Source organism: Patella vulgata, chromosome 5, assembly GCF_932274485.2.
Source record: "Patella vulgata chromosome 5, xgPatVulg1.2, whole genome shotgun sequence".
Taxonomy (NCBI): Eukaryota; Metazoa; Mollusca; class Gastropoda; family Patellidae; genus Patella; species Patella vulgata.
Genome location: NC_065883.2, coordinates 64,616,211 through 64,642,638, shown reverse-complemented (window position 1 = coordinate 64,642,638; position 26,428 = coordinate 64,616,211). Strand labels below are relative to the sequence as shown.

The 26,428-nt window shown below is 33.8% G+C and overlaps 1 protein-coding gene across 2 annotated transcripts; it reads left to right on the top strand.

The window, feature by feature from the left end:
• Positions 1 to 6,126: 6,126 nt before the first annotated feature.
• On the top strand, positions 6,127 to 25,969 carry LOC126820371 (metastasis-associated protein MTA1). 2 transcript variants are annotated; one of them, XM_050548274.2, is made up of 18 exons: positions 6,138 to 6,467; positions 6,966 to 7,033; positions 7,211 to 7,304; positions 14,909 to 15,220; positions 15,601 to 15,706; positions 17,156 to 17,255; positions 18,106 to 18,294; positions 18,742 to 18,875; positions 19,139 to 19,218; positions 19,490 to 19,606; positions 19,913 to 19,954; positions 20,103 to 20,173; positions 20,408 to 20,633; positions 21,132 to 21,275; positions 21,689 to 21,787; positions 22,649 to 22,722; positions 23,163 to 23,296; positions 24,159 to 25,969. In XM_050548274.2, the coding sequence occupies exons 1-18, from the start codon at positions 6,440 to 6,442 to the stop codon at positions 24,256 to 24,258; spliced, it is 2,118 nt and encodes a 705-aa protein (XP_050404231.1). In that variant the 5' UTR covers positions 6,138 to 6,439; the 3' UTR covers positions 24,259 to 25,969. The 2 variants fall into 2 exon arrangements, with proteins under 2 accessions (XP_050404232.1, XP_050404231.1); XM_050548275.2 differs by lacking the exon at positions 23,163 to 23,296 and having other exon boundaries at positions 6,127 to 6,467.
• The last annotated feature ends 459 nt before the right edge of the window (positions 25,970 to 26,428 follow it).

The window sequence follows — 26,428 nt, the reverse complement described above, 5'->3', positions numbered from 1 at the left end:
CAAATTAATAATAATAATAATGATAATAGTGTATATTTATAATGCGCAAATGTCCATACACATACATATTATCTGATTTTTTTGATTTTTTTTTTTTTTTTTTTTTTTTTTTTTGAGCCAACGTCGCTAAAAGCTCAGTTACATAGATATTATATGTAGCTGTCTGAAAATGTTGGCGCCCACGGCGCTCGATTCCATTATATCATTATTCTTCCACTCCTGATGTTTGGTCTTATAGGCCTACTCTCTCTTCAATATCATATTCACGGTTACAGCGATCGCCCTGTTAGTACATGTAGTAGCATTAGAGAGTCGTGGGGCGACAGACTATACAAATGTTCTCACAATTAAGTCGGAATTAACATACAGGCGTTGAGATTCTGTCCCATTTCTTATCCTCTCGTATACAGAATTTGCTCCCATCAATGAACTCAAATTCCAGGAAATTTAGGCCCAGTCCCCCAAAAATTAAGTTTAATTGCCTATTATACGCTGCTATCTGAAAATCTTTCGCGCCTATACGTCCATTAGAGCATCATTCTTTCGGCGAGATAACGATCGGCGAACAACTATAATGTTCTATGGATTAGATCATGTTATAGCCAGTATTTTGTTGTCATTCATTGTAGGGTGGGGTTGTGGATGGCACCCTATATTTGGACCCCCACCCTATTCACAGCTTCTAGATCCGCTACTGGAAGTAGGCGTTAAACTCTCTCTCTCGACCTGACAATGCTCAATTATAGAAATTGTACATTACACAAGAGAAAACAATAATACATCATGGAAGGGTACTAAATACATGGGATGCGACGAAGACGACAAAAAAAAACCCACACAAATTCTAGTATATATTATAGGCGCAAGCTCTTTGATATGTTAGCACGCCAAAGACTATAGGGCAAGAATTTATTTTTGATGTGGGGACATTCTAAATGTAGGCCCACAATATCAAAAACATTTCACAACGTTTGGCTATTCCCATGACTCAGTCGGAGCAGAACATTAAACAAACCCAATTTCATTTCCTAAATAATCAGTCAAGCTTAATAAGGCCATGTGTTTGATAGTCTAAACTGAATTTACTCTGAAAGTATGACATTTTTAATGACCAAATTGTATTGCTAGTCATCAAAAAACGTCAACGGTTTGTTACAGAACGTCAGCAAGTCTGTCGTTGATATCGACAGGTCAATCTGATTAAAATACAGATCTATATTTCGTTTCGTTTTTTTATTCTTTCGATGGCCTACACTACCAAGTGTAGTAAAGACAAGAAAGACAAGTAAAACGAAATTTTGAACTATAAAAACGAAACGAAATAGGACCTGTGTTTTAACCAGATTGACTGACAGGTGTACTACGTATTGGCGGACTTCTGCACACCTTGTTCGGTGGGTTGGATATGCTTTCCAAACATGTCAAGAAAATTTATATTTTGGCCTATAGTAAAGTGATATTGTATCTTTTTTGTCTATAAATTGAAACTTTCTGTTTCAATACAGAAATAACTATTTAATGTTGTTGTAAATTATTTCTTGTGAATTCAAAACATTAAATAAACTAAATCGGTTTAGTAGTTGCCGAAAAAAAATTTATTTTTAAATAAATGATCTTAGCGATTTTACCACAAAATTTGAATGCCTGAAACGTTTGATCTGGGTTTTGGGTGGAGCTGTCGTGGTTAAACCATCAACTCCATCAAGATTTCTAAGGTAGGCTACCTTACCACCGCACACGGGCACGTTCAAAGAGTGGCGACACTTTTTCAATAACACGTTTTGTTTATTTCTCCATTATTATATATTTGTGAATTGAAATGACATAAATTGGGGGTTTAACGGAAATGAAATGAAATGGGGTTTAACGTCCTATACTGTTCTGCTCCGACTGGGCTAATGAAGACGGGCATATGCCATGCAGTGTGCTATGAGGGAAATTTTGCCCTTACAGCTGCGTTACGGTCTACTGTTAGAGATCTGTTACCTGCACGCCAATGTGTACACGGGACCTCAGACCTCGGTATTTCGTCCCACCCGAACGACTATACGTTGTCCTTTACCACGCCCTCTAATCCTGCACCACTGACAAGGGATAACCACGCCGGAAATTCCCGATAAACTTTCTCGGCCAATGCAGGGATCGAACACGGGACCCCCAGGTTAGCGAGCCAACGTCTTATTAGCCGTCGTGGCTCACGGGTTTAACGATATACTTTTCAGCACCAGCCTATTTACAATGAAGACGGGCATACGCTAATGCGGTGTCGTATTAGGGGGAATTCTACCCGGACAGCGGCGTAGTCAGGGGATCAGTGTTTGTGACAGTAGATTTGTGATATAGTTTCAGATTTATCTTTATTGGCCTGGATGATGCAGATAAAAAATACATTAAACCTATTTCATGTCATTTTCTGATAAATTGGATGTGACACGATACTGCAATTCTCTGCTAATCGTTGCCAAATATAAATGGGCTTAACGTCCTAGCCTTCTTTCATACTTCTTTACCGAACAAAAATGAAAAGAAATTGAGTTTAACGTCCTACTGTTCTGCTCCTACTGGGCTAATGAAGACGGGTGTACACCGTGCAGTGTGCATAACGGAAATTTGGTCCGAATAATGAACTTTTCCTCCCACTTTTCATCGAGTTGCCACGTTTTTCCTGCACCACAAGTGGAACCCGAACACTGATCAGCACTGGATATACGCTAGGCCGCCTTTCGCAATACCTCTATTATGTGAAACAGATTGAGGGGAAATCAGACTGGAAGATCAAGAGAAACACCAGGATCGAACCCGGGAGTTCCCGTTTAGTTTATACACGGGAAAAATTCAATGGAATGGGGCTTTGATTTCTATTTAAATGGCGAATTTCGGTAATAGTTTAAGATATGCCATTCACTAAAAAGTTTACCATTACTGAAATTACAGTATATATTGCTAACTCTTCATTTAATTCAAACTGCCATGGGTTCTTTTAAATGAACGTCAACGTGTATACACATTGTAATTCCGTTTGTCGTCCTGTCCGAACGACTAAACGCCGTTCCTTGCCAAGAAGATTGGTGATTGAAATGATTTCTTGGTGCTGATCTAAGTAGATCCATGCAAATTATTTCTCCATTTTTGTGAAATGAAATAAAATGGGGTCTAACATCCTACTTCCGTGCAGCAACCGGGCTAATGAAGACGGGCATACAGTTTTAAAGATGGGCAAACGTCATCTTGTAGAATGTAAAATATCCTGTCGTTAATGGGTGTATCATACATTTTCAAAGAAATTAATAAGAGAGAGAGTGAAAGATGGTGTTTGACGTCCACTCGACACAAACTAGGTCATTGCGGGACTAACATATGGTTGGTTCTATTTTATTTCCATAATTCGCTTGCGCGTAGGGGTCTTCAGCAGTGGGAGGAAACCGGGGGACCCGGAGAAAACCCACGAGGTTGGACAGGCGACCCTACTCCTTGTCAGTGAAATTAATAAATGAAATGGAGGTCTATTGCGCCAAACATATGATGAGTAAAACCATGACTTATCGGGCTATATTGCACCAGACACATGATGAGTAAAACTATGACTTATAGGAAATAATATCATGGCAAGCATATATTTGTAAAATTTCTCTGTAGTTGGGAATAGAGATTCAGTCATTGTTTTGGAGCGATGAATAGATTATACTATTTATAGATAACTAAACATAAATTTCTTAGAAACTTATTCATTATTTCGGACTCGGAGTAGGGCTTTAAACCCCATTTCATTTTCATTTCCATTATTGCCGACAATGAACAAAGAGAGCATGCATCAGATTTCTGGAAAGGTGGCGTATGGTTCTGGGTTTTTATCAACTTGCGCCTCGGGGTGCGATGGTTTGAATTTTTCAGGAGCTTGCTCTTTTAGACAGGTGTTTGTTTTTGCTAGATACACGTGTTGCGTACACGAGAGGCACTGTTGGTTTTAATCTTGATCGTTATCTTCTTTCTATCTATCGGGTTCTTGATTGCTAACCTGTTATTTCTAGTTTTCGATTCTAAACTCGGTGAAAACGTCATGACTAAGAAGGTTCTTGCTCTTGACAAACATGAAACGTCGTCCATAGTTGACGCCATAAGAGGCACTACTGGTTTTTATTTTATGATCAGTAGTGGAATACCGCGTTTTATCAGTGAAATAAAAGTGTTATTCCACTGGCTAGTTGTTTTTACCTAAAATGATTGTAAAATCATAAAATAAATAGAACATTTGTCGTTTTGTCGTGAATAACATATTTTATTTCATCTCTAAGCAAGAAAACTTTTATATTTTCACTCATGCTACGCATTCGTGAAAATATAAGTTTTCTTGCTTCTCGATGAAATAAAATATGTTATTCACTCTAAAACAACAAATATCCTCCATTAATTTTGATCGTTATCTTCTTTCTATCTATCGGGTTCTTGACTGCTAACCTGTTATTTCTAGTTTTTGGTTCTAAACTCTAAACGCGCACCCGGTGAAAACGTCATGACCAAGAAGGTTCTTGCTTTTGACAAACATGACGTCATCCATAGTTGACGCCATGAATAAAACTAACGGGAAAGGAGTTAAATTTATAGTGTTTTATTAAAATTATTCTATTATACAAAAATAATTATTTTCACACGCCAACTAAATGCCAAAAAGTAAGAAGAAAACTTTCTCAATTGAATAAAATTTAAAACTTGTTTATAAAAATTACTTTCGTTTGCGATTAAACGCGCACCTCCTATACACGTCATGATAAACACGACGTCATATACCGTATGAGGTCATCAATGAAACTAAACGAGAAAAAAATAGATTTTTATTTTGACTTTTCTTTTTCTTTTTTGAAATAAAAATCATTGTTATCTAAAGTCTTTAACTACTCCGAAAACTTTCTTCCCGGAACAAATTTTAAAACGTGCTTTACGCCGAAAAAATTATTGTAGAAGTTAGCGATTTGTTTGTTTTTGTAACGCTGAATTCGACTAAAAAGAAAGTTCAGAGTTTAAATTGTTTACATTTGAGATGCGGGTCATTTCAGTTCTTGCAATACTCGGCTTAGCTAATAAAACGGATCACAAACAATCTACAATATACGAAAGAAAATTATATCATTATAAACTCATTTGATATCTGAAGTTAAAACTCCATTTAATGCGAAATTAATTGCATGTTTATCGACATTGTATTCCCAAAATATCTTTAAAATAATTCTGGAGAATTCCCTTTTCTAATATTTAAGATAAGTTTGGGGGGTTTTCTGCGCCAGATATTTAAAATTATGCGGATAAACCAATTGTATAGCTAAATTTTTCGTCATCACAAAATCATTCTTTGAATCGACATCTTCTATTCATTGTTTTAGTGGCAGATTTATGGGTGGATGTATTTTGGCCTAGAGCTAAAAATAGATGTATATTTTTTTTTATCATTATTATAAATATTTGTAGTTTTAAAAGAAATTAAATAATGAAATAGAATTTTAATGCTATGTTGCTCCAAAAGACTTATGTATATAGTGGGGTTAAAGGGCAATCGATCGTATCGGGGTCACCACTTGACCTCTCAGACGAGACTATTCATTTACTAGCTTCATATAATGCACTTCTTGAGTTTAGGATACAACTGTCACGCGCGGAGAACTATATTCTGGCGCATTTACACAGTGGTCAGTCGTCTTGACGTCACAAGTTGCTATGATACCACTTTTTTTCTCTGGTTCTAAGTCGCGGAGTATTACTATGATATTTAGTGACTACTTTACATCGGTAATCTTTTTGTTATGGTCTACTTGGGCGGATATGTTGATGGAGATAGAAATAATTGAGAAAGCCCAACTCATGCCTTGATTGGCATATCTACCACTGGCCACTATGCAACAATTTTAAATATAAGAATTAAGCATATACTGATCGTAAAAAGCACCTATCTTGTTCAGATATTATATACAAATACCCATTATAAAAATCAATAATTGCATAAAGTATGTTGCTAAGAGTCAGATTCTATCAAATGGTGATACTGGTCGAATGAATAGCAATTGATTTATCGATTTTAAACAAATTTAAAAAATGTTTTCAAAATTTTGAAAAAATTCACATAGATATCGAATTGAATTTAATTATTGGTACCAATAGTTTGGGCAACAAAAATGACGAAGTTTGATACCCTGCATGCCTAGGTTCTGTAGAATACCTATCTCAAGTGTGTGTTTGGAGTGAAAAGCGAGCGTTGCCGAAGGACGAGTGACGTCACGTATGAAAGAGGAGGAAGACAGAAGGTCCGAGAAATGGCGACTCCATGATCTGTCGCTTCGGGGGGTGATTGAAGTGGGCCATGTTCAGCATCCACTCGATCACAAAACTTATATTTCTTTCATATATCATATAAGGATTATTGTTACCGGTTTACGGATAATACGTGTTCGAAATGGCGGCAAATATGTACAGAGTTGGAGGTAGGTAGATTTTCAGAATATGGATACAGCATGGACGGGCCCTCTAAACCCACGCGGCTTGATATTAGTACCTACGATAACTTTAGGGTGTTTACTATATTGTCCCTAATCCCTGCTAAATCACTATAACTTGCATATGGAACTATTTCAGTATTTACAATGTATTTATTTAATGAAGGATGTATAATGATTGACATTGATTATTTTAATTTGATCATATATTCTAAACGCGCATTCATGTAAGTGTGTAATTTGGTTCAAGTTCAATACCCCAATCAATAATTTATGGTGTATCAGTTTTGTTAAGAAATCGCATATTCAATAACTACATACCCCCATTCATAAAAATATATGGATATTTATGTATTTACTATGTGTGTATATCCCCCAATCTATGGTTAAGTCCCCGAAGGGAACTATTTCCCGTCAGTGGCTTACTCGTATACACCGGTATATTTAGCAGTGCACACAAAGAAAGATTTTTTGTTTCCCTTTCAGATTATGTCTATTTTGAAACTTCGTCCACATCACCCTTTCAAATAAGACGAATCGAAGAACTTAACAAGGTAAAATAAAGTTTTATTAAAACTCTTATAAACTAGAAAGTGTGTCCATGATCGGGAGCATTTAGGTTTTTGAAGACGGACGCGTGGAGTGCTGTTTTTCAAACAGACAAGTATTATTGTTATCCAATGCTTACATGGCCGACAAACTAATTGACATGTCTTCGTGTCTATTTTCAGACTCCAAATGGAAATGTGGAAGCAAAAGTTATGTGCTTTTACCGAAGAAGGGATATATCGAGTTCACTTATTATGCTGGCCGATAAACACCAAAGTAAGTGGATGTGATTTGTCTATGTGTATTCAATGTTTATTCAGATAACCAAGTTAATGATGATCTGCACGCGCCATCAGAGGCACATAGCTAAGGTGACCTACTTTGAACCTAGTTTAGTCACTTGAATGATAGCATAACTGTAAAAGTAGGCTTACACTGAATCAGAAAGTACAACTCTTAAACTGAATATTTTAATACATAAATAGGCCTATTAAAAATATATTTATTTTGTGTGGGTGGGCATTCTTAATTTATATGTTGTGTTAGCAACAATAATTTTTAAGGATTAATTTAATATTGAAAGCCAAATTTGGGCCTTTCAGAAAAAAAAGTAACAAAATTGTGTGTTTTTGAAAATTATTATTTTGTTAATTTTGCACTTACACTGCTTACACATTTAATAATGCCATGGCTGATTCAAAATTAAATAACAAGATCTGCTTAATTTCGGACAAAATTAAAATTGTCGATTATTGGGGATTTTTTTATGTGGGGGGAATTTTCAAGGCCAACAACGAGATTGAACCTGGGATCTCCTGGTTAGTGAGCCAGCGCCATACTAATTGAGCCACTGCGGCTGCCTAATCTTATAGAGCTTCATCCGTCAATAATTATAGTGCTGGCAGGATATATTAGGCTTGTCTGCGATATCACCCTAGGTGGAAGGGGACTTTAAAAGGAACCGATATAATGTTGAATTGATGTGTTGCGATTTACCTTCTCATGCATCGTGTATTGATTCATGAGACACTGAATCGATGTATCATGATTCTTTTTTCAGTAAGTAACCTGCCACTCCTAACTATCCACGTCACACATTATCCATAGGTACACAAACACTCTTAAATTGTTTTGGTCCCTATTTTGATCCACATCAATATTGTGATATAAACAGTTTTATTTTTTCGACATTGGCTGGACTAAAAATTTCAATATTCATTTATCCTGTTGTGTTCTTGGTAAATATTACCTGGTTATGTATTGTGATACGATATTACAAATCATATCGCAGTACCTGAACCGCAATATGCATCGTATTGTGACTGCAGTGGCAATACTCAGCAGTAACTAAATGCTCAAGTTTTTTTTACCTGAAGTAAAAGCTGTTCAGCTCCTTAAAGTTAATTTTGACACAAAATGAATAATGTATAGTTTTTACATTATACTTTTGTTTCTTAGAAAGAGAAAGAACAGTTTATAGGAATTTATGATTTTTCGAATTGAGTGCTGAAATAGAGCAGGCAAATATATTGTAATATAATATCCTATAAGTACATAGTATTTTTCCATCTTCATTAGTCCAGTCTTCCCAGTTGTTGTAGAAAATTAGGACGTTAAACCCATTTCATTTCACACTAGTTCAGCTCTGAACGTAGGTCTTATTACACTCGACCTCTACGTTCAGGGACTGTCTTATTGAATCCCTGTCGAAAATCTATCGCTTCCCAGTCAATTTTACTGGGCAACTTTTTACTGCTAACTGGTCGCATGTCAGTCCCTGTGAGTGTAAAATGAGACCTACGTTCAGAGCTGAACTAATTTCACACATGTTATCTTTAATCGCTGTCCATTTATCATAAATATCGAAGTCTAATTAAATTCTCGGATTATCCACTGCCCATGTTTTTTTCTGTGGTTTTTATCTCAGAAATTGTTCTACATTTAAGTGTCACTTTTTCCTAATCCGCTCACGGTCAAGTTGATCAACATCAAGCGCTCCCTAACGCTGAGATATCACACAATCTTCGCATGCAACCTTTGACGTCACTCAAGCAGACAGACTGCCAATTAGTAACAGCCTCTCATTTTTGTCCTGTGTGTACCCCATGGGTGTTTTTCAAGGAATCCAGTATTTTTCTAGAAAGATTGGGTGTCTCTACTTTCCATACGTATATACCAAAATTGCCATACTTTTATTTGAAATAACCACCCGATAAATACTTTTGTGGGAAAGTATCTTTAAAGAAACTGTAATACATGCAGTATAAAAATTGTAGGGCAGTCTGAAATCTGTGACAGACATTGTCAGGCTCCAATTCAGGCTTTGTTGATACTAGTTCACTATTTACAGACGTGCTGATTCAGGGCCTAAAACTGAATTGTTTTGAGGATTTTTAGTACCTGGTTGGATGGGTATTAGGGATTATTGAAGTGTATCAAATAAAAGATAGGTGCTTGTGAGATGGTCACTGTTATTGAAATGAAGCCGCTGTCGTCGCACCTTAAACTGTGCAACCAACCGTTAGTATACATGCACTAAATTCTTGTCCTATTCTAGATTCAAGTTGTTAGAAAGAAAATAGGTTTAACATCCACTAACATAAACTAGGTCATTTTGGGACTAACATAGGAAACCTATGAGTTTGGACAGTCGACCCTACTCCTTGTCATGTACAGGTGGGGAATCAAACCATGCCACTTGACTCAATGACGGACCTTCTGATCCAATGTGCACACGTTCATCATTTGGCCTCCCGCAGAGCTTGAGGAAAGAAAAGATATTCTTTTTTTTTTCCATAAATTTTAAATGTGAATATATTCTAAAATTTAAAATACTGTTATTTGAATATATTCTTAAATTATTCATTTTTGTGATTTCCAATTTCCGTTTTCTTTTGGAATAATTAGTTTGGTGACACATGTTATCTTGATTCGCGCTTGTATACACCTGTAGAATTTAATTATATTATTGCTTCATCTATCAGCCTGTGTTATAATATGTGCAAATATGTTTAGCCATTGACGACAAAGTCAGGAACTACCTATTTATAGCTTGCTGTCTTTCTCGCATATTATTGATTATTTTATTCCAGATAGATATTGAATAGATCTATATATGTAACCTATAGATAAAAGGACAAACCTATACTGTGACTGTCTGCAGCAGTAAAATTATAGTCTTTATAGTTCATATTTGACTCATACTCACCATATAAAATATAATTATATAGTGAGCTATTTACCTGTTTTAAGGCTTCTAATAGTGTAATCAAATAAGTTTTTGTAGGATTCATTTTTGTATGTAGGTTGGTTACCATGAAAAGAAATGGGGTTTGATGTCCTTCTTAAATGTACCAACATTGCTAATAAAAATGGGCCTCAGCATGCAATGCATTGTGTCAAGAGGAAAATTTTGCCTAATCTAAGTTTTTGTAGAATTTTTTTTTTATATAGGTTACAATGAAATTGGGTTTAATTTCTTACGTGAATGCCCCAACATGGGTGTCTGCTTGTAATGTACTGTGCCACAAGGAAATTTTTGCCTAAACTTATTTGTTTTTGAACTGTTATGGAATCTTTAAAGTGCTGCTTATTGTAGAGAAAACACAGGATTAAACAATGCGATGCCTTTTCTTGCCAGGCTGTCCGCTCCGACCCTGAACCACTCACTGACTTGGCAAATCCTGCTTGGAATCTTCCTTATCGAACCCAGGACTTCCTCCTGGCTATTGAGTCAGGGCCATGGATTCCTAAGAGGTTTTGTCAGAAATTTCACCTTGCATAAATAAAATTGATAAAACCACCCAAAAATGTCTTATATGTAAATACAAGGTCACTGTGACCTAGTTTAATACACTAAATTGTTAAGAAGTGATTAATGTTTTTCAGGCCAGTTTCAATTTTTATTAAATATTCTACTTAATTTTATTGTCTAATTATAGCTCTTATATTAATGTCAAATTTAAAGTTTACATAGAAACTGATTTAAAGTATTTTTCCTGTACAAACATTTTTCACATATTTTTGTCTTAATGTCAGATGTCATCATGAAGATTTGTATTGTGATAGACATTGATATATATCTAATACTGATGGATGATGTTCAATTTGGATTAAATCATTCTTCAAATAGCTATAGAGGGAAAAATATCTACTAAATTTCAAATAGAGCATGTTTCATTTATTATTTATTTAAACATTGTAATGGTGCGCTGTGACAATAATGAAGGCAGTTATATTATTTGATTCCAGTTCAATACTGATTGAGATGTGCTGCTTTGTTCTGTAGTCTGTAGTCTTGTGTACTGAATAAGGCCCAGGGATGACACATTCAGTCATGATACAAGACAAAGAAATCTACCATGCCAGCTGTTCATGTACTAAAACAGTTAGGCCAACAACAATTAAACATCTGGAATCATTTATAAATTTTTAAGGCCAAACAGTCTATTGTTGCTTTATATTCTGAAATTGCATTTTACATTTTTTAACAAGACTGGGTGGATATATTTGGGGTTTTTTCCAAAGTATGCAATAAATTATTCTTCTCCAATTAACTGTTTAAATCCACTTTGTAAGTAAACAATTTAGGTCATCCTTGTCTAATAACAGATAATTGATATCAAGCTTACAGGATATTAACTAAACTTTCAGCACAAACTTTCTGAGGAAAAAAAACAACAAATGTCACTCCTGATTTAAAAATGATTTAAATTGATAAAAACGAGTAGTATACAATTTAAAATACTATATGAACAACTAGATTTGGTACTCTGTACAAGATGATTTTAAGTCCAATATTCCAGAATTTTAGACCATACACAGTAAAATGTAGTTTTGCCACACAGCACATTGGTCCAAAAATGGTCAAGATCTGTCTGTTCTAACCAAAACTATAGTCTATGGCCATATAAAGTTCATTTTACTTCCTATAAATTTTTGCTTCCGTGTATGCTAAGAAAGTTCTTCAAGAATTTCCTGCGTGGTTTCCTTCTGATCAGTGCTGCAGGACAGTTTGCCTGATAAGGAACGGTGTCTTGTCATTCAGATGGTACGAAAAACTTGAGGTCCCATGTACACATTAGCGTGCATATTAAAGACCCCTTGATAGTTGGAATTCGAAATAAAGAGTAGGCAGTAGCGCCGCTGTCGGGACAATTTCCCAAATAGCACACTATTAGTAATCATATATCTCTAATTCTTTGTAAACTTTTGATGTATATGTTCTTGTTTTAATGTACAAATTGTAATGTAATTATGCACATTTTAGTATAAAAAAGACCCTCAAAAAGAATGGGGTGGTTTGTACAAAAACGATATATTTGTTATTGTCTAATATCAATAAAGTTGGCCGTGTGTAATCAATTGAAACAAATAGTAAAAGTATTTGATTCATTTAAATCTTTTGAACCAATCTGTCTTTTAGTAAGAGTACATGAATCTTTGTGTATATGATTAAACAGTATATTAAATATGAAGTGTGAACTTTTAAAGATAATGCTTGAGATTAGTCAATATTTGAAACTATTGTTGCCTTATTGAATCCTCCTCAAACATGTGGAGACATGCCGGTCCAGGAATTACTCAAATGCTCAAACACATGCTGCTACATGCAGTACACATAATACATTCCAGTATGTAAATGAGGAATGTAACGATTTCTGAATAAATCAGTATTAATGATTTTTAGTCCTTAAGTGATATAGATAATAGGCAGTATTCATTACTGACTATTTATTGGAAACTGGTGGTTTCGATTCCCCGGTTGTACGTGACTCGCCTGTCCAACCTCGTGGGTTTTCTCCGGGTCCTCTGGTTTCCTCCCACTGCTAAAGACCCCTATGCACAAGTGAATTACTGAAATAAAATTAACCATGTGTTAGTCCCTTGCATGTTGTATCAATTAAAAGATATTTTAGCCCATTTTAACATTTTTGTGTTGTATCGTTTTGCTATCATAGGTTGCATATGATCAAAATTTACCCCTGTTTTATGGTCTTTACCTGATAGTGAAAATCTTATCAATCTACATCTGTGGTAATGTAGTTTTCTACAGAACCAGACAAAATTATATCTGAATAGCTATCCACATTTCTATGTGCTTTGAAGTATATTTATTCATTGTAACTTGAAAGGTTTTGAAATGTTATGAAATGTTATAATGGAAGATATGCTCTGATTACTGTTAATTAGTTGGATTGACAGATACATGTATATGATCAATACAACGATAATGAAAAATATCTTGATAGATAAATATAACCATGTATATTTTATACAAATGAAATAAAATAAAATGAAATGGGGTTTAACATCCTACTGTTTTGCTCCTAAACAGGGCTAATGAAGACTGGCATACGCCATACAGTGTGCTATGAGGAAAGTTTTGCCTGGGCAGTGGCGCTACGGCCTACTCTTATATCGAATTCCAACTGCCAGGGGATCTTTTACTTGAACGCCAATTTGTACACGGGACCTCGGTTTTTTGTCCCATCCGAATGACTAGACAGCTGTCCTTGTCAGGCCCTCTGTCCTGCATCACTGACAAGGGGGAACCATGCCGGAAAATCCTGGATGAACTTTCTCGGCCAATGCAGGGATCGAAAACCCGACCTCCAGGCTAGTGAGCCAGCGTCTTAGCCACGTGATCCCCTATTTTATACAAAGTTTTTGTGTTGTATTATATTTCTGATAAGTGAAATTGAACATCCTAATTTTCTACACTGACAAGGCTAATGAAGTCTTTGATAGCCATGCAGTGTACAATGAAGGAAATTTTACCTTGACATGATTCGATTTCCGACTGTCAATGGGTAAAATGTTGGCTTTGCTAGCCTGGAGGTTGCGGGTTAGCTCCCGGTGTTGGCCTAGATAGTTTATAGTTTCTGGCGTGATTTACCCATGTCAGTGGTGCAGGATGTAGAGCCTGGCAAGGACAGCTGATTACTCATTTGGATGGGATGAAAAACTGCATACACATTGGAGTGCATGTAAAAGATCCCTTGACAGTAGGAATTCGATATAAGAGTAGGCTGTAGCACCTCTGTCAGGGCAAAATTTTGCTCATGGAACACTATAAGGCGTATGACCGTCTTCATTAGCCGAGTAGGACGTTGAACCTCATTTCATTTCATTTTTAATGAGCTGTGTCAATAATATACACCTGACCAAGTTTTTCGTTCCATTTGAACGACCAGACACTTTTCCTTGTCAGACTCTCCTTCCCACACGTTTGACAGGGGAATGAGGCTGGAAAACCGTGAGTAACTTTCCCGGCCAGGAGTGGGACCTAGATAATGACATCATTTTTCTCTGTGCGTACATGTAAATTCAATCTGATTAAAATACAGATCTATATTTCGTTTTTTTTTTGGGGGGGGGGGGGAGAGGTATACTTTCAATGGCCTCTACTACATGAAGATCTGACCATTTGTAGTGGAAGGTCGCGTCAGAGGTCATACGAGTGGCTTTTGAGCCTATGATGTCAGACATTTGATTAATCAATCAGCGTTGATGTTTCTAGTGGGTTACCCTCAGTTTCGTGCACCTCACGCCAAAAACCGTTTCATTGGCTAATCCCTCACATCATCCAGAATGTGGGTAATATATAACAACTCTTCCAGATCCTAGTGTAGTAAAGACAAGTAAAACAAAATTTTGAACTACAAAAAAATGAAACAAAATACGATCTTTGTTTTAATCAGATTGATATAAACCATATATATTTTTAACACAATTTTCATGTGTTAGCGTATGTTCATGGATAAAGTGACTTATTCAAGGGTTCAACACCAAGTCCAGAACATTTAAAATGATATAATAGATATTTATAACAAATTGCACATGCGAAATATCCTTATAAGTTTTCTTTATTTTTTCAGGTTTATTGGAAGAAAATGGAGAGACGGAGGGCAAAACGGAAGAAACGTCTGAGAAAGGGTCGCATCAGTTGAAACATAGAGAGTTGTTCTTATCGCGTCAAGTTGAGACATTACCAGCCACACATATTCGTGGAAAATGTGTTGTTACTTTATTAAATGAAACTGAAGCCTTGACTTCGTATCTGAATAAAGATGACATGTTCTTTTATTCACTAGTCTATGATCCCCAACAAAAGACACTCTTAGCTGATAAAGGTGAAATACGTGTGGGGTCGAAATATCAAGCTGAGATCTCAATATTAATAGGAGAAGGTAGGAAGTGTATATTGTGAATGGAATGAATTTGTGCTTTAATTGGATGTGTTAACTTAAAATGGATGTGTTTTGCTCTATAAATCTAGTGGGATTTTCATAGTCTACTTGGCTCATTATGTCTTACTTTTAAATCATAATTTATTCTGTCTGGTTTTAATAAATATTTTGCAAATTTTCAATTCAAACTCAACCCATGACTATTTTTCAGTCATTTTTGAATTAATGACTTTTGACCTTAAACTATTTATTTAAAACTAATTTTTGGCAATATCGTTAAAAGATTGAATGTTAATAATGAAAGTTTGGTAGTTAAAAGATTGAATGTTGATAATGAAAGTTTGGTAGTGTAACTTGAATATTTGTGCTATATTATTTAGGTGAAGACACCAGAAAGTTGGAAGATCTTGAAGCTTTAATATGGCAGCCATGTCCTGATAATGGAATCACAGATAAAGAAATAGATCAATTTCAAATAATAGCTAAGTAAGTAATGTAGCATACAGACGTCCTCTAATTTACAAATAACAGCTAAGTAATGTAGCATAGAGACGTCATCTAATTTACAAATAATAGCCAAGTAAGTAATTTAGCATGGCGACATCATCTAATTTACAAGAAGAAAAGATTTATAGGCCAGTTGAATCCAAGCTGGAAGGTTTTGATTTTAATTAGTTAATTAAATGTTAATATTCAATCTGAGTACATATTAGTGTGGATTAAGCTGTGAGGAATTTTGATATTTTAGCGAAAAATGCATTGACACATTATTTCACTTAAGATAATAGATAAAAAACCTCTTAAAAAAATGAATAATTTGTGTTATGTAAAATAGGTGAGGTAATTTAAAGAGCAGTTGAATTTTAGATTCTATTTAGAATTTGTTGTACATATGCCAAAACAAGACTGTTGCTGTGACTGTTTTCCTGTCCGTCTTCATTAGCCCAGTTCGGAGCAAAACAGTAGGACGTTAAACCCCATTTCATTTCTGTATTCCTGTACTATTTTGTTCAGAAAAAATTAACTAGGCAGCTTGAATATAGAACTATCAATTTTATAATCCTAATGATGAAATTTACACCATCACTGACCTGTTCTGAATAATATGTGGACTTGATGGTCTGAAAGGATTTATATTTAGTTGATTATATGCCATCACTTTCATTAGGCATGGTTTCCCCTTGTCAATGGGTGTATGGCCTGACCAGGAACAGTGTCCAATACTGAGGTCCCATATACACGTTAATATGCAAGTAAAAAAAAAGAACTTAACCATTTGAATTTGATATAAGAGTACATGTAGGTAGTAGCGCTGCTGTCTGGGCAAAATTTCCCTTATAGCACACTGTATGGCTAGGCCTGTCTTTATTAGCCCATTATGTGCCTAACAGTACAATAGGTTGAACCCCATTTCATTTCAAAGCACAATAATGTGGACAGCTATCTTCATTAGCCCAGTCAGTGCAGATATGTAGAATGTTGAACCCTATTTCATTTCAAAGCACAATAATGTGGACAGCTATCTTCATTAGCCCAGTCAGTGCAGATATGTAGAATGTTGAACCCTAATTCATTTCAAAGCACAATAATGTGGACAGCTATCTTCATTAGCCCAGTCAGTGCAGATATGTAGAATGTTGAACCCTATTTCATTTCAAAGCACAATAATGTGGACAGCTATCTTTATTAGCCCAGTCAGTGCAGATATGTAGAATGTTGAACCCTATTTCATTTCAAAGCACAATAATGTGGACAGTTATCTTCATTATCCCAGTCAGTGCAGATATGTAGAATGTTGAACCCTATTTCATTTCAAAGCACAATAATGTGGACAGCTATCTTCATTAGCCCAGTCAGTACAGAAATGTAGGATGTTAAACCCTATTTCGACGTTTATGTTGGCACAAGAAGTTTAATTGATGTTTTTTGTTACAGATCTGTAGGTACGTTTGCTAGAGCATTAGATTGTACAAGTACAGTTCGTCAACCTAGTTTACATATGAGTGCAGCAGCAGCATCCAGAGATATTTCACTGGTTAGTAACTTTATCGATATTCTTATTAAAATCCAGTCCTTCATAAAATTTTGGAGTTTGGTGGCCAAATGAGTTAACGTGTTCGAGTTGGAACATAAGGTCTATCATTGAGTCAAGTGAAATGGTTTTGATTCCCCACATATACGTGACAAGGAGTGGGGTCCCTGTCCAACCCTGTGGGTTTTCTCTGAGTCCTTTGGTTTCCTCCCACAGCTAAAAAACCCTACACCATTATGTTAGTCCCGAAATGACCTATTTTCTAACCTATCACTATTGAATGTACACTGTTGTAATAAATAAAAAAATAACTCCAAATCTCAAAATGACCATTTGTTAGTCCCAAAATAAACTATATGTTAGTCTCAAAGTAGACTATATGTTAGTCTCAAAGTAGACTATATGTTAGTCTCAAAATAAACCATATGTTGGTCTCAAAATAAACTGTTAGTCTCAAAATAAAATATCTGTTAATCTAAAAAAAACCTGTTAGTCTCACAATAAACTGTTAGTCTCACAATAAACTGTTAGTCTAAAAAAAAACTGTAGTCGCACAATAAACTATATGTTGGTCTCAAAATAAACTATATGTTAGTCTCAAAGTAAACTATATGTTAGTCTCAAAATAACTGTATGTTAGTCTCAAACTAAACTATATGTTAGTCTCAAACTAAACCATATGTTGGTTTCTAACTGTATGTTGGTCTCAAACTGAACTATATGTTGATCTCATAATAAACTGTATGTTAGTCTCAAAGTAACTATATGTTGGTCTCAAGTGACCCATATTATAGTGTTTTATTGTCAGTTGATTTTAATCATATTATGAGATGTTGTCTACTTTATTTTTCAGTTTAATGCCATGCATACATTACATAAATATTCATATGATGTAGCTAGAGCAGTGACGAGTCTGGTTCCTGATGGTGGACCTGTTCTCTGTAAAGATGAAATGGAGGAATGGTCGGCGTCAGAAGCTAATTTATTTGAAGAAGCTATAGACAAATATGGAAAAGATTTTAATGATATTAGACAAGATTTTGTAAGTAATATTTTACAGATAATGTTCTTTCCCTTTCTAGGGGGTTTGGGAGGCTGAATGGATTAACAAGTGTGCTTTGAGTTAAGTGGTATGATTCTCTGCTTGTATGTGACAAGGAGTAGGGTCACCTGTCAAACCTCATGGGTTTTCTCCAGATCCTCCGATTTCCTCCCATTGCTAAAGACCCTTAGGACTTAAGAAACATATTTTTCAAGAAATGAATTTGAATAAAGTTTTTTGTTCAGTAAAAACCTTGGTGTTTCCATTTTTTGAACACTTTAAAATTCTCTATTTGTAAAGCTATTGAGGAAGACAATAGTTAAAATTTTCCATTTGTAAAGCTATTGAGGAAGACAATAGTTTGAACCTGAGATTTTAATTAAAGATATTAAATTGTGGTTTATTAAAAGTTACTGACATATGTTTTATATTTTTTGTGATTTACAGTTACCGTGGAAATCATTAAAAAGTATTATAGAATATTATTATATGTGGAAAACAACTGATAGATATGTTCAACAAAAACGAATTAAAGCTGCTGAAGCTGAGAGTAAACTTAAACAAGTTTATATTCCTAATTAGTAAGTTATATATTGTATTAGTAAATGGGGAGGAATTCACTGGTCTTGTCTAATTACAACAAACTGACCATAAGTTTCCTCAGTACATGACAGTTTTCCTTATTATCTCAATTATTAAAATATTGAGCAGTTTACTGGAAAATAGGCGCTATATAAATACATTATTATTATTATTATTATTATTGAATAATGATTAAGACGAGAATATAAGTAAAGTTGTTATCAATGATGATATTAGTAAAGAAGTTGTTTATGTATTTCAGCAATAAACCCAATCCTGCTTTATTAACTGGTAAACTAAATGGAGATCAGATGACAGGTAGAGCCTGTGAAAGTTGTTATTGTAAGTATCTATCTATATATACACTGTAGAAATCTCTAGTCTCTCCAAACACACACAGCTATTTAAATACAAATACTTTTTAAAATCTATGACAACTCAGTTTTTCAAAGTAAAAATAATGGAATACTTTAATTATTAGATTTTCTGTTATTAACATTGTGACCTGTTAAATGAATCGGAATGCTGCAGCACCTGAATCTTGATTGTTATAATACACATATATGTAGATATATTTTGTATTATTTAAATATGTAAAAATTTGGTATTTCAGCTTCTCATTCTAATTTATGGTATTCATGGGGACCAAGTCATTTACAATGTAGACTTTGTTCTTCGTGTTGGTCGTACTGGAAAAAATATGGTGGACTTAAGATGCCAACAAGATTAGGTAAGTCCATATCCACCTGTACAGTGAAAGTATTAACTTTAGTATTAATTTAGAATTTTTAACAGTTTCAACTCCTCCTCTTGTAGTTAACTCGATAAAGGCCAGGATACCATCCCTTACTGTAAATAAAGTTGATTGCCAACTAAATTAAGAAGTATAATTTTCAAATATTCCTTTTTTAAGTTACAATAAGTTAATACATGGCCATACTACAGTTTGTTGAACTTTATGTAAAGACTGCATGCTGTATGTTTTTATAAATATAAATGTTGTATTAGTTTTAATGATTCGTACTTTTATCTATAGATGGTGAGAGACCTGCACCAAATGCAAGAACTGGTCAGTTTAGTAAGTAAAGCACTATTTAAATTGCAAGAAAAAATATTTTAAAAACAAAAAAAAATACCTATTATTTGGAACAAATGTGGTCTAAGGGGAGATAACTCTTTATGATATACAAGATCAGGACATAACTGTATTTCTTTGTATTTTGTAGCATTTACTGACAGACCTTCTGCTTTGAATATCATGAGAACACATAGATGTACTATAGCTGGATGTGGAAAAGTGAGTTTAAAATATTTTTAATGGAAAGATTTATAAGTTTAATATTAACAAATGGTCAGTCAGTAAAAAAAGAACTAAAGCACATGCTTATTAATCCTGGAAAGGAAAAATTGAAATAGCATTCATTTTGTGGAAAATTTATGTGACACTATCAAATTAAATATTCAGTTTATAGTTTTGATATAAGATTTATTTACATGTCGCTAATTTTTTTTATTTTATTTTTTTCCCAAGGAATTCAAGTTAAAAACTCATCTGGCACGTCATTTAGCAACAGCCCATGGATTAGCTATCAGGCCAGGTAGTCCTAAACCAGTGATGAAAACGCGAGCAGCTTTCTGTCTGGTTACGACAGCCTTAACCCGTTTATCTCGAAGATTATGTAAAGATATTTTAAGACCAAAACATGCAGCTCGTTTGCCTTTTGTACCCATCAATATAGCAGCCATCAAACAAGAATGTAAGTGAAGATTTGTTTATCATTATTAAATTACTCCACCACAAAATTGGTGTGTGAAAAAGAAAGTAGATCTAAGCAGGAATCTAAGAATAGATTCAGATCTAAATCAGGGACCTGGTTTCAGTCATATTTTTCAAATTAACCATCTGGAGAATTTATCTGTCAATTTAGAAGATCAGAATTTAAAATAATTTATCCTTAAAACATATCCAATGCAGTTAAATATATAGTTTGATGTGTAAAAAAACTAAAAAATTGGTATAGAAATTGATATAATGTTAAGAAGATTGTCATATTTTGAAATACTATCTGAGGTACGTCAAAAATTGGCCGACTGACAAGATTTTGAAATGAAAACCCTGATATGATATATGTGGGTATCAGATTGTGGTAAAAGAATATTACAATATTCCTTTAATATAAATGTAAATTATTTCAGCCTTAAGAATTTATCATGAAAAATTAGTAATAATCCTGTTAATATTTCTATTTAAACAGGTCAGTTAAGGTTAGAGGAAGGAGGGAAATATGTTCCGAATATCCGATACCGAAAAAATATCTCCTTGGAACCTGTTTTATCTAGATTAGGGATTGACATTCGACAAGAAAAACCTGCAATACTCGGACGTCATGGCACTAAGGGTAATTATTTTTTTATTAATTAATGTTTTAATTTTACAGTACATAAAAACATTTATTTATTCTAAAGCAATTTTTTGTGTCATCAGAGATAAAACAAAAAATTGTTCTGGCTCCAAGTTCACAAAGCATTCTCAGATTTAAGTTAAGAATTAATCAAAATTGTTTGCCTTATTTTAACTAAAATATAGCCTTTTATAAAACTTTTGTTGTTTTAATGTATCAAATACATTTTTTGTTTCTGAATCAAAGATATTTCTTATAAACAGTGATTGAAAGTTGAGTAAATTCTCAACTTCAGTCTGAGAATGCATTGTGAACTTGGGGCCTGATAATGATTACACACATCACCATAACAACAGCATTGATGTAGATTCCATTCCCTGATCAACATTTCTTTATTTATACATGTTCAGGTAAGCCAAATGAACGAGTTGTTGACAGCCAAAAAGTAACCAGTGGTCATCCTTCCATCATGAGAAAACGAGGCTATGAACAAAGTAATGGTGTTGATGGTGAGTTCAATTCACTGCAATATAAAAGGATTAATAAAATTTGTGTATCGACTCTGGAGCAGATTGTTACTTATCTGTCATTTTAACAAATTATAAGATAATAGATTGTTGTGAAAGTCGAATCTTGAAATAGTATTGATTTAATAAAAATACAAGAAATGTTAATGAATGAATAAATGTGGTATTTTCTTGAATATCTCATCCATTACTATTCATAATTAATGGAGATTTCTTCTCTGAATGTTGCAAATATAGCCATACCATCAACGATTTGGATAATTACCTGTATCTAAAATGCCATAAATTTTCCCAAACACCTTTAACGTCATAACGACCAAACCTTTATAAGGAGTATGTACTCCTCTACACCTAATATACATTTCATTATACTGACTGGCTAGGCAGGGTAACTACATGTACGCCAAAATGCCTGATCGATTCATAATTAAATAAAGGCTCTCTTGAAACTTGTCATTGGACATTTTATCATTACAGGAACATACCCAACCCTAGACCTCATACATGGGTCATTTTCACCTTTGAATTCACATAGTGTTTTGCAATCCACACATTACGTCTCTTTTCTTTCCACAACCCTCAGTCACACATACATAATGCATCATTTTCAAATTCACCGTTTTTTGAATCACACATTTATGATTTATAAACATTAGATAATATTTAAAAAAATATTTTAATGCTATTCGTCAACCAAATAGTGAATTTGGAGTTCTGAAGTTTTTTTGTTTTCTTTTTTTAAAAAATGACCACAAATTCTTAAAATTGAGATGAACAAGTATTTTCTTGCAACTGATGATAATGTTTTGTCATCTATTTTAATATTAAATTCTATTGTTTAAGGTCCAGCTTCTAAAAGACCCAATATGAGTGGTATCAAATTACCCGGACTTCCTATGAAAGGATTAGGACCTCTGGTAAGTTGTTTACAGTGATTGTGATTTAGTACCAACAGATCTCTTTAATGTAATAGCCTCGGGCTAGTTTTATGAGAGGTTTATGGTGACTCGTAAATCAGTGGGTAATCTTGGTTGGTCTAGTTGTGGCAACAACAATAGTATTTGGATACAAACCCCTGTGGAGAGATGTAGTGACTAGGATACTACTGTTGAATGTAGTAAAGGAAGTATTTTATTAATGTCTGTAATGTGATCCTGATTTTAATCTTTTCTGTGTTTTAATAACCTTACGTATCAATTAATTAGGGCATAAATAAACAAATTCTCATCTTTTTAAAGTTAGGATTTCTTTATTAAATTAAATTAAATGAATAAGACCCCCTAAAATTGTACAAATTATGAAATCTTTAAGAAAATTTTAAAGAAAATTATAAATTTTATGTGATTTCTCTCTCCAGAGGAATTCCATTGAACTTGGTATTGGTATGAATCGAAGAAACAAGGTTAGAGTTGCACGAGGAAATAGAACCCCCATGATTAGTTGGATAGACGCACCGGATGACGTGTACTTTCTAGCTACTGATGCTACTAGGTAATTTCATTTCTCATAAACTTAATATAATAAGTCTTTTCCCCACCTTTATTTATAGACTACACTTTCTCCTCCGTTTGCTTTTTAATATCATTCTTAGGTTAGCCTTGCTATTATCCATATTTTTTCGGTGCGCTCCTAATTAGTTCGCTTTTTTCCTTACTAAAAGGGTTCATTTTAAGTTAAAGCTTGAAATTAATTTTGTTTTTCTCGCAATAATATCCCCTTTAAATTTAAAGAGCATGCTTTTGTCAAGTCTACTAAGTTTGATATTAAGTCGTTAATATTCGATGTTGTGACACGTTGATTTATGGTTGTGGTTCTGTTAAGCGTTTTATATAAACTGTCAGCTGTTTCTAGGGTTGTTATGACAGGTCTGTGTAGTATTCTCTGCCTTATTGTAATAATAAGATATGAAGTTCTGATATTGAAAATACTAAAGGCATAATCACACTAGAGGATCGATCCTTTAAGATAAATCCTAGCAAGAGTTTTAAATAATAAGTCCTGTATCTTATTATTGTTTGCTTTGGCCAGTTTTTTTTTGTTTTTTTTATGTCGGCCATTTTGAGAAGTAGTTTGTATGACAAATCCTACTTGAACAGGACTTGTATACTTTAGGATTGACCTGTAGGCCCAAAAATCTGTTAACTAGGACAAATCTGACAGTTCACAGAAAAGGATTTGACCCATAGACATCACACCTCAAGATAAATCCACTAGTGTGACTTGGCCTTCAGACTCATGTGTTCATTGTGTATCTTCGTTTCATCTTTCTGTTGCATTTGTCACTCATACAATACAAACGACGGCTTATTTATCATTTCATACTGTATAAAAAAATATTATTCTATATTTTAAGGAAATTGAGGAAAAAGGTAACTCAAATGGATCATAAGAGAGCTGGTCGTAATCCGTGGCGACGTCTGTTACTCAAACCAGAAGTGGTAGTGTTAGATTGAATATAGTTAGAACAGACGGTAATCATCCAGTATCAAAAATGGGAATCAACACAAATCTATGTTTATGATGTGCTAAATAATCTGGCCATAGATCCAGATTCCGCGTGTGGTTGGTGCATGGTTTATTAATCAGCGATGTTCTCGCATGTGTCAAATTAACAACTGTGTTAGTCACATTAAAAAGCCACTTTATTGTTATCAAGCACACTAATATCAAAGAGTTCTGTATAATTTATACAAAGTTTATCATCAGTAATGACATTCAACAGATCGTTACTGTTTCTTCATCAAAAACAACCAACAAATATGTCTAGAAATAAAGTGATCATTTCCAAATATCTTTCTTACTACAAAAAAAAAAAATATAACCATCGATTTGGTTTCACATCTCAGTGAAATATTAATTTATCATTTGCTCATTGAAGAGCTAGAAACAGTTGGGAAGGAATATTATTTTTACACTACGCAAATGTTCATGTTGTTATCATGTGACAGGTTTATCATACTGATTGGTTGAAGGGGGTAATTATTGAACTAATCAGAGACAGCATAGCTACATAAATTCCAGTTCCATTTCTGTCTTATTATTTTTGTGGTGTTTTTTTTTAAGAAATCCAGAAAAATTCTGATCAATTATTGTTTGACTCTTGTTTCTATAATTATTTACACCTATATTCCAGAAAACTGACGAGGCCTAAATAAGAGTTCATCTTGACCATAGTAAACCAACTCTGGTTAGTCCTAGTCAGTATTCTTGGAATAAAAAAAATCACCAAATTGACTGAATCTAGAAGCCACGGGACAAAGGTCTTAATTTTGAAAATCATTTTTTTCTTTGATGATTTAACAAATGAAATTTGAATAAATAAAAATTGAAAGATCGAAGTTTTCAAGAATAAGGCCTTTGTTCTATTTATTTATAGTGGAAATATAATGCAATGAAATTTTTACTTTTTTTTTTTTGTGACAGGGGTTGATTGTTGGATACTGAAATAGATTTACTATTTTTATAGATTGTACAAAAAAAAAAACTAAACAAAATTATTGTGAAATGAAGTTGTTTTAAAATGTGTCTTCCATATTTGCGATGTCAGTGTAAATTGAAGTGTAGCTAGTATAAACTTTTGTCTTTATAATTTGTATTGTTTTACAAGCCTGAATCATGTTAACATTAGAAATAGTATTTATATTTTCATAAACGACCTTATCCAACCTTTACGTATTACTCTTTCTCTCTCCGCTTTTTGATGTTTTTATGTTTTTATTAAGGAAACTCTTTTGTTTATTCACATGTTTTTTGGGTACAAAGCTCTTGAACACTAAACTGACTAATGCTGTGTTGTCCATCGCATATTGTACAATTTCATCAGTAGATTATTGTAAATATTTTAGCATCATTGTCTGTTGTGTATTTTTTGTTGCTATGACAATTGTATAGAATTATGTACAGTTGTTTTATTTTATTTTTTTTTTTGGTAAATTTATTTTCTTTTTCTTTTGCCGCAATCAAAACTGTCTTGAAATACTATAGTATTATACAGGCCCACAAGCCGTCAGTTGAAGTAGGTTTAGTTTATGAGAAAGTTGATAATGAATTTTGATATTCCTTGCTAGCATGTCATTTTATGACAATCTCCTATTTTGTCAACAATTTATTTCCTACTAATTTCTGCAACATGTACTATTTCTCAATAAAGTCAATGGCCTGAAATCGGGGTTGAGTTTTTTTTCTTGTTCCACATACTAGTTTCAGTTTGTACCTGATAAAATGTTAGGCACTACTTTGAACTGTGTGTGACAGGTATTAAGGGGAGGCACTGCTTGACAATATGAATTTTAAAATAACTTATTTCTAATAGTGATATCAGTATGAAATTTTCAGGAATTGTTCAAATGATTCTTTATAAGTTGAAAATTAAATTCTGCATTTCCATGGTAACCAATAAAGCAAATTACCCCCCCCCCCCCCAAAAAAAACAAAAACTGCTTCTTAGCCTTATTTTGGCTATTTGAATAATTCCTGAACATTTAATGTGTTGATAGCACTATTAAGAATGAGTTATTTTAAAAATGTTATTGTCGAGCTGTGAATCTCTTTAATACAATCAATATAACACTGAAAAATACCCCAAAAAATCTGTGTTGAACTGGACAAAATGATAGGTACCAG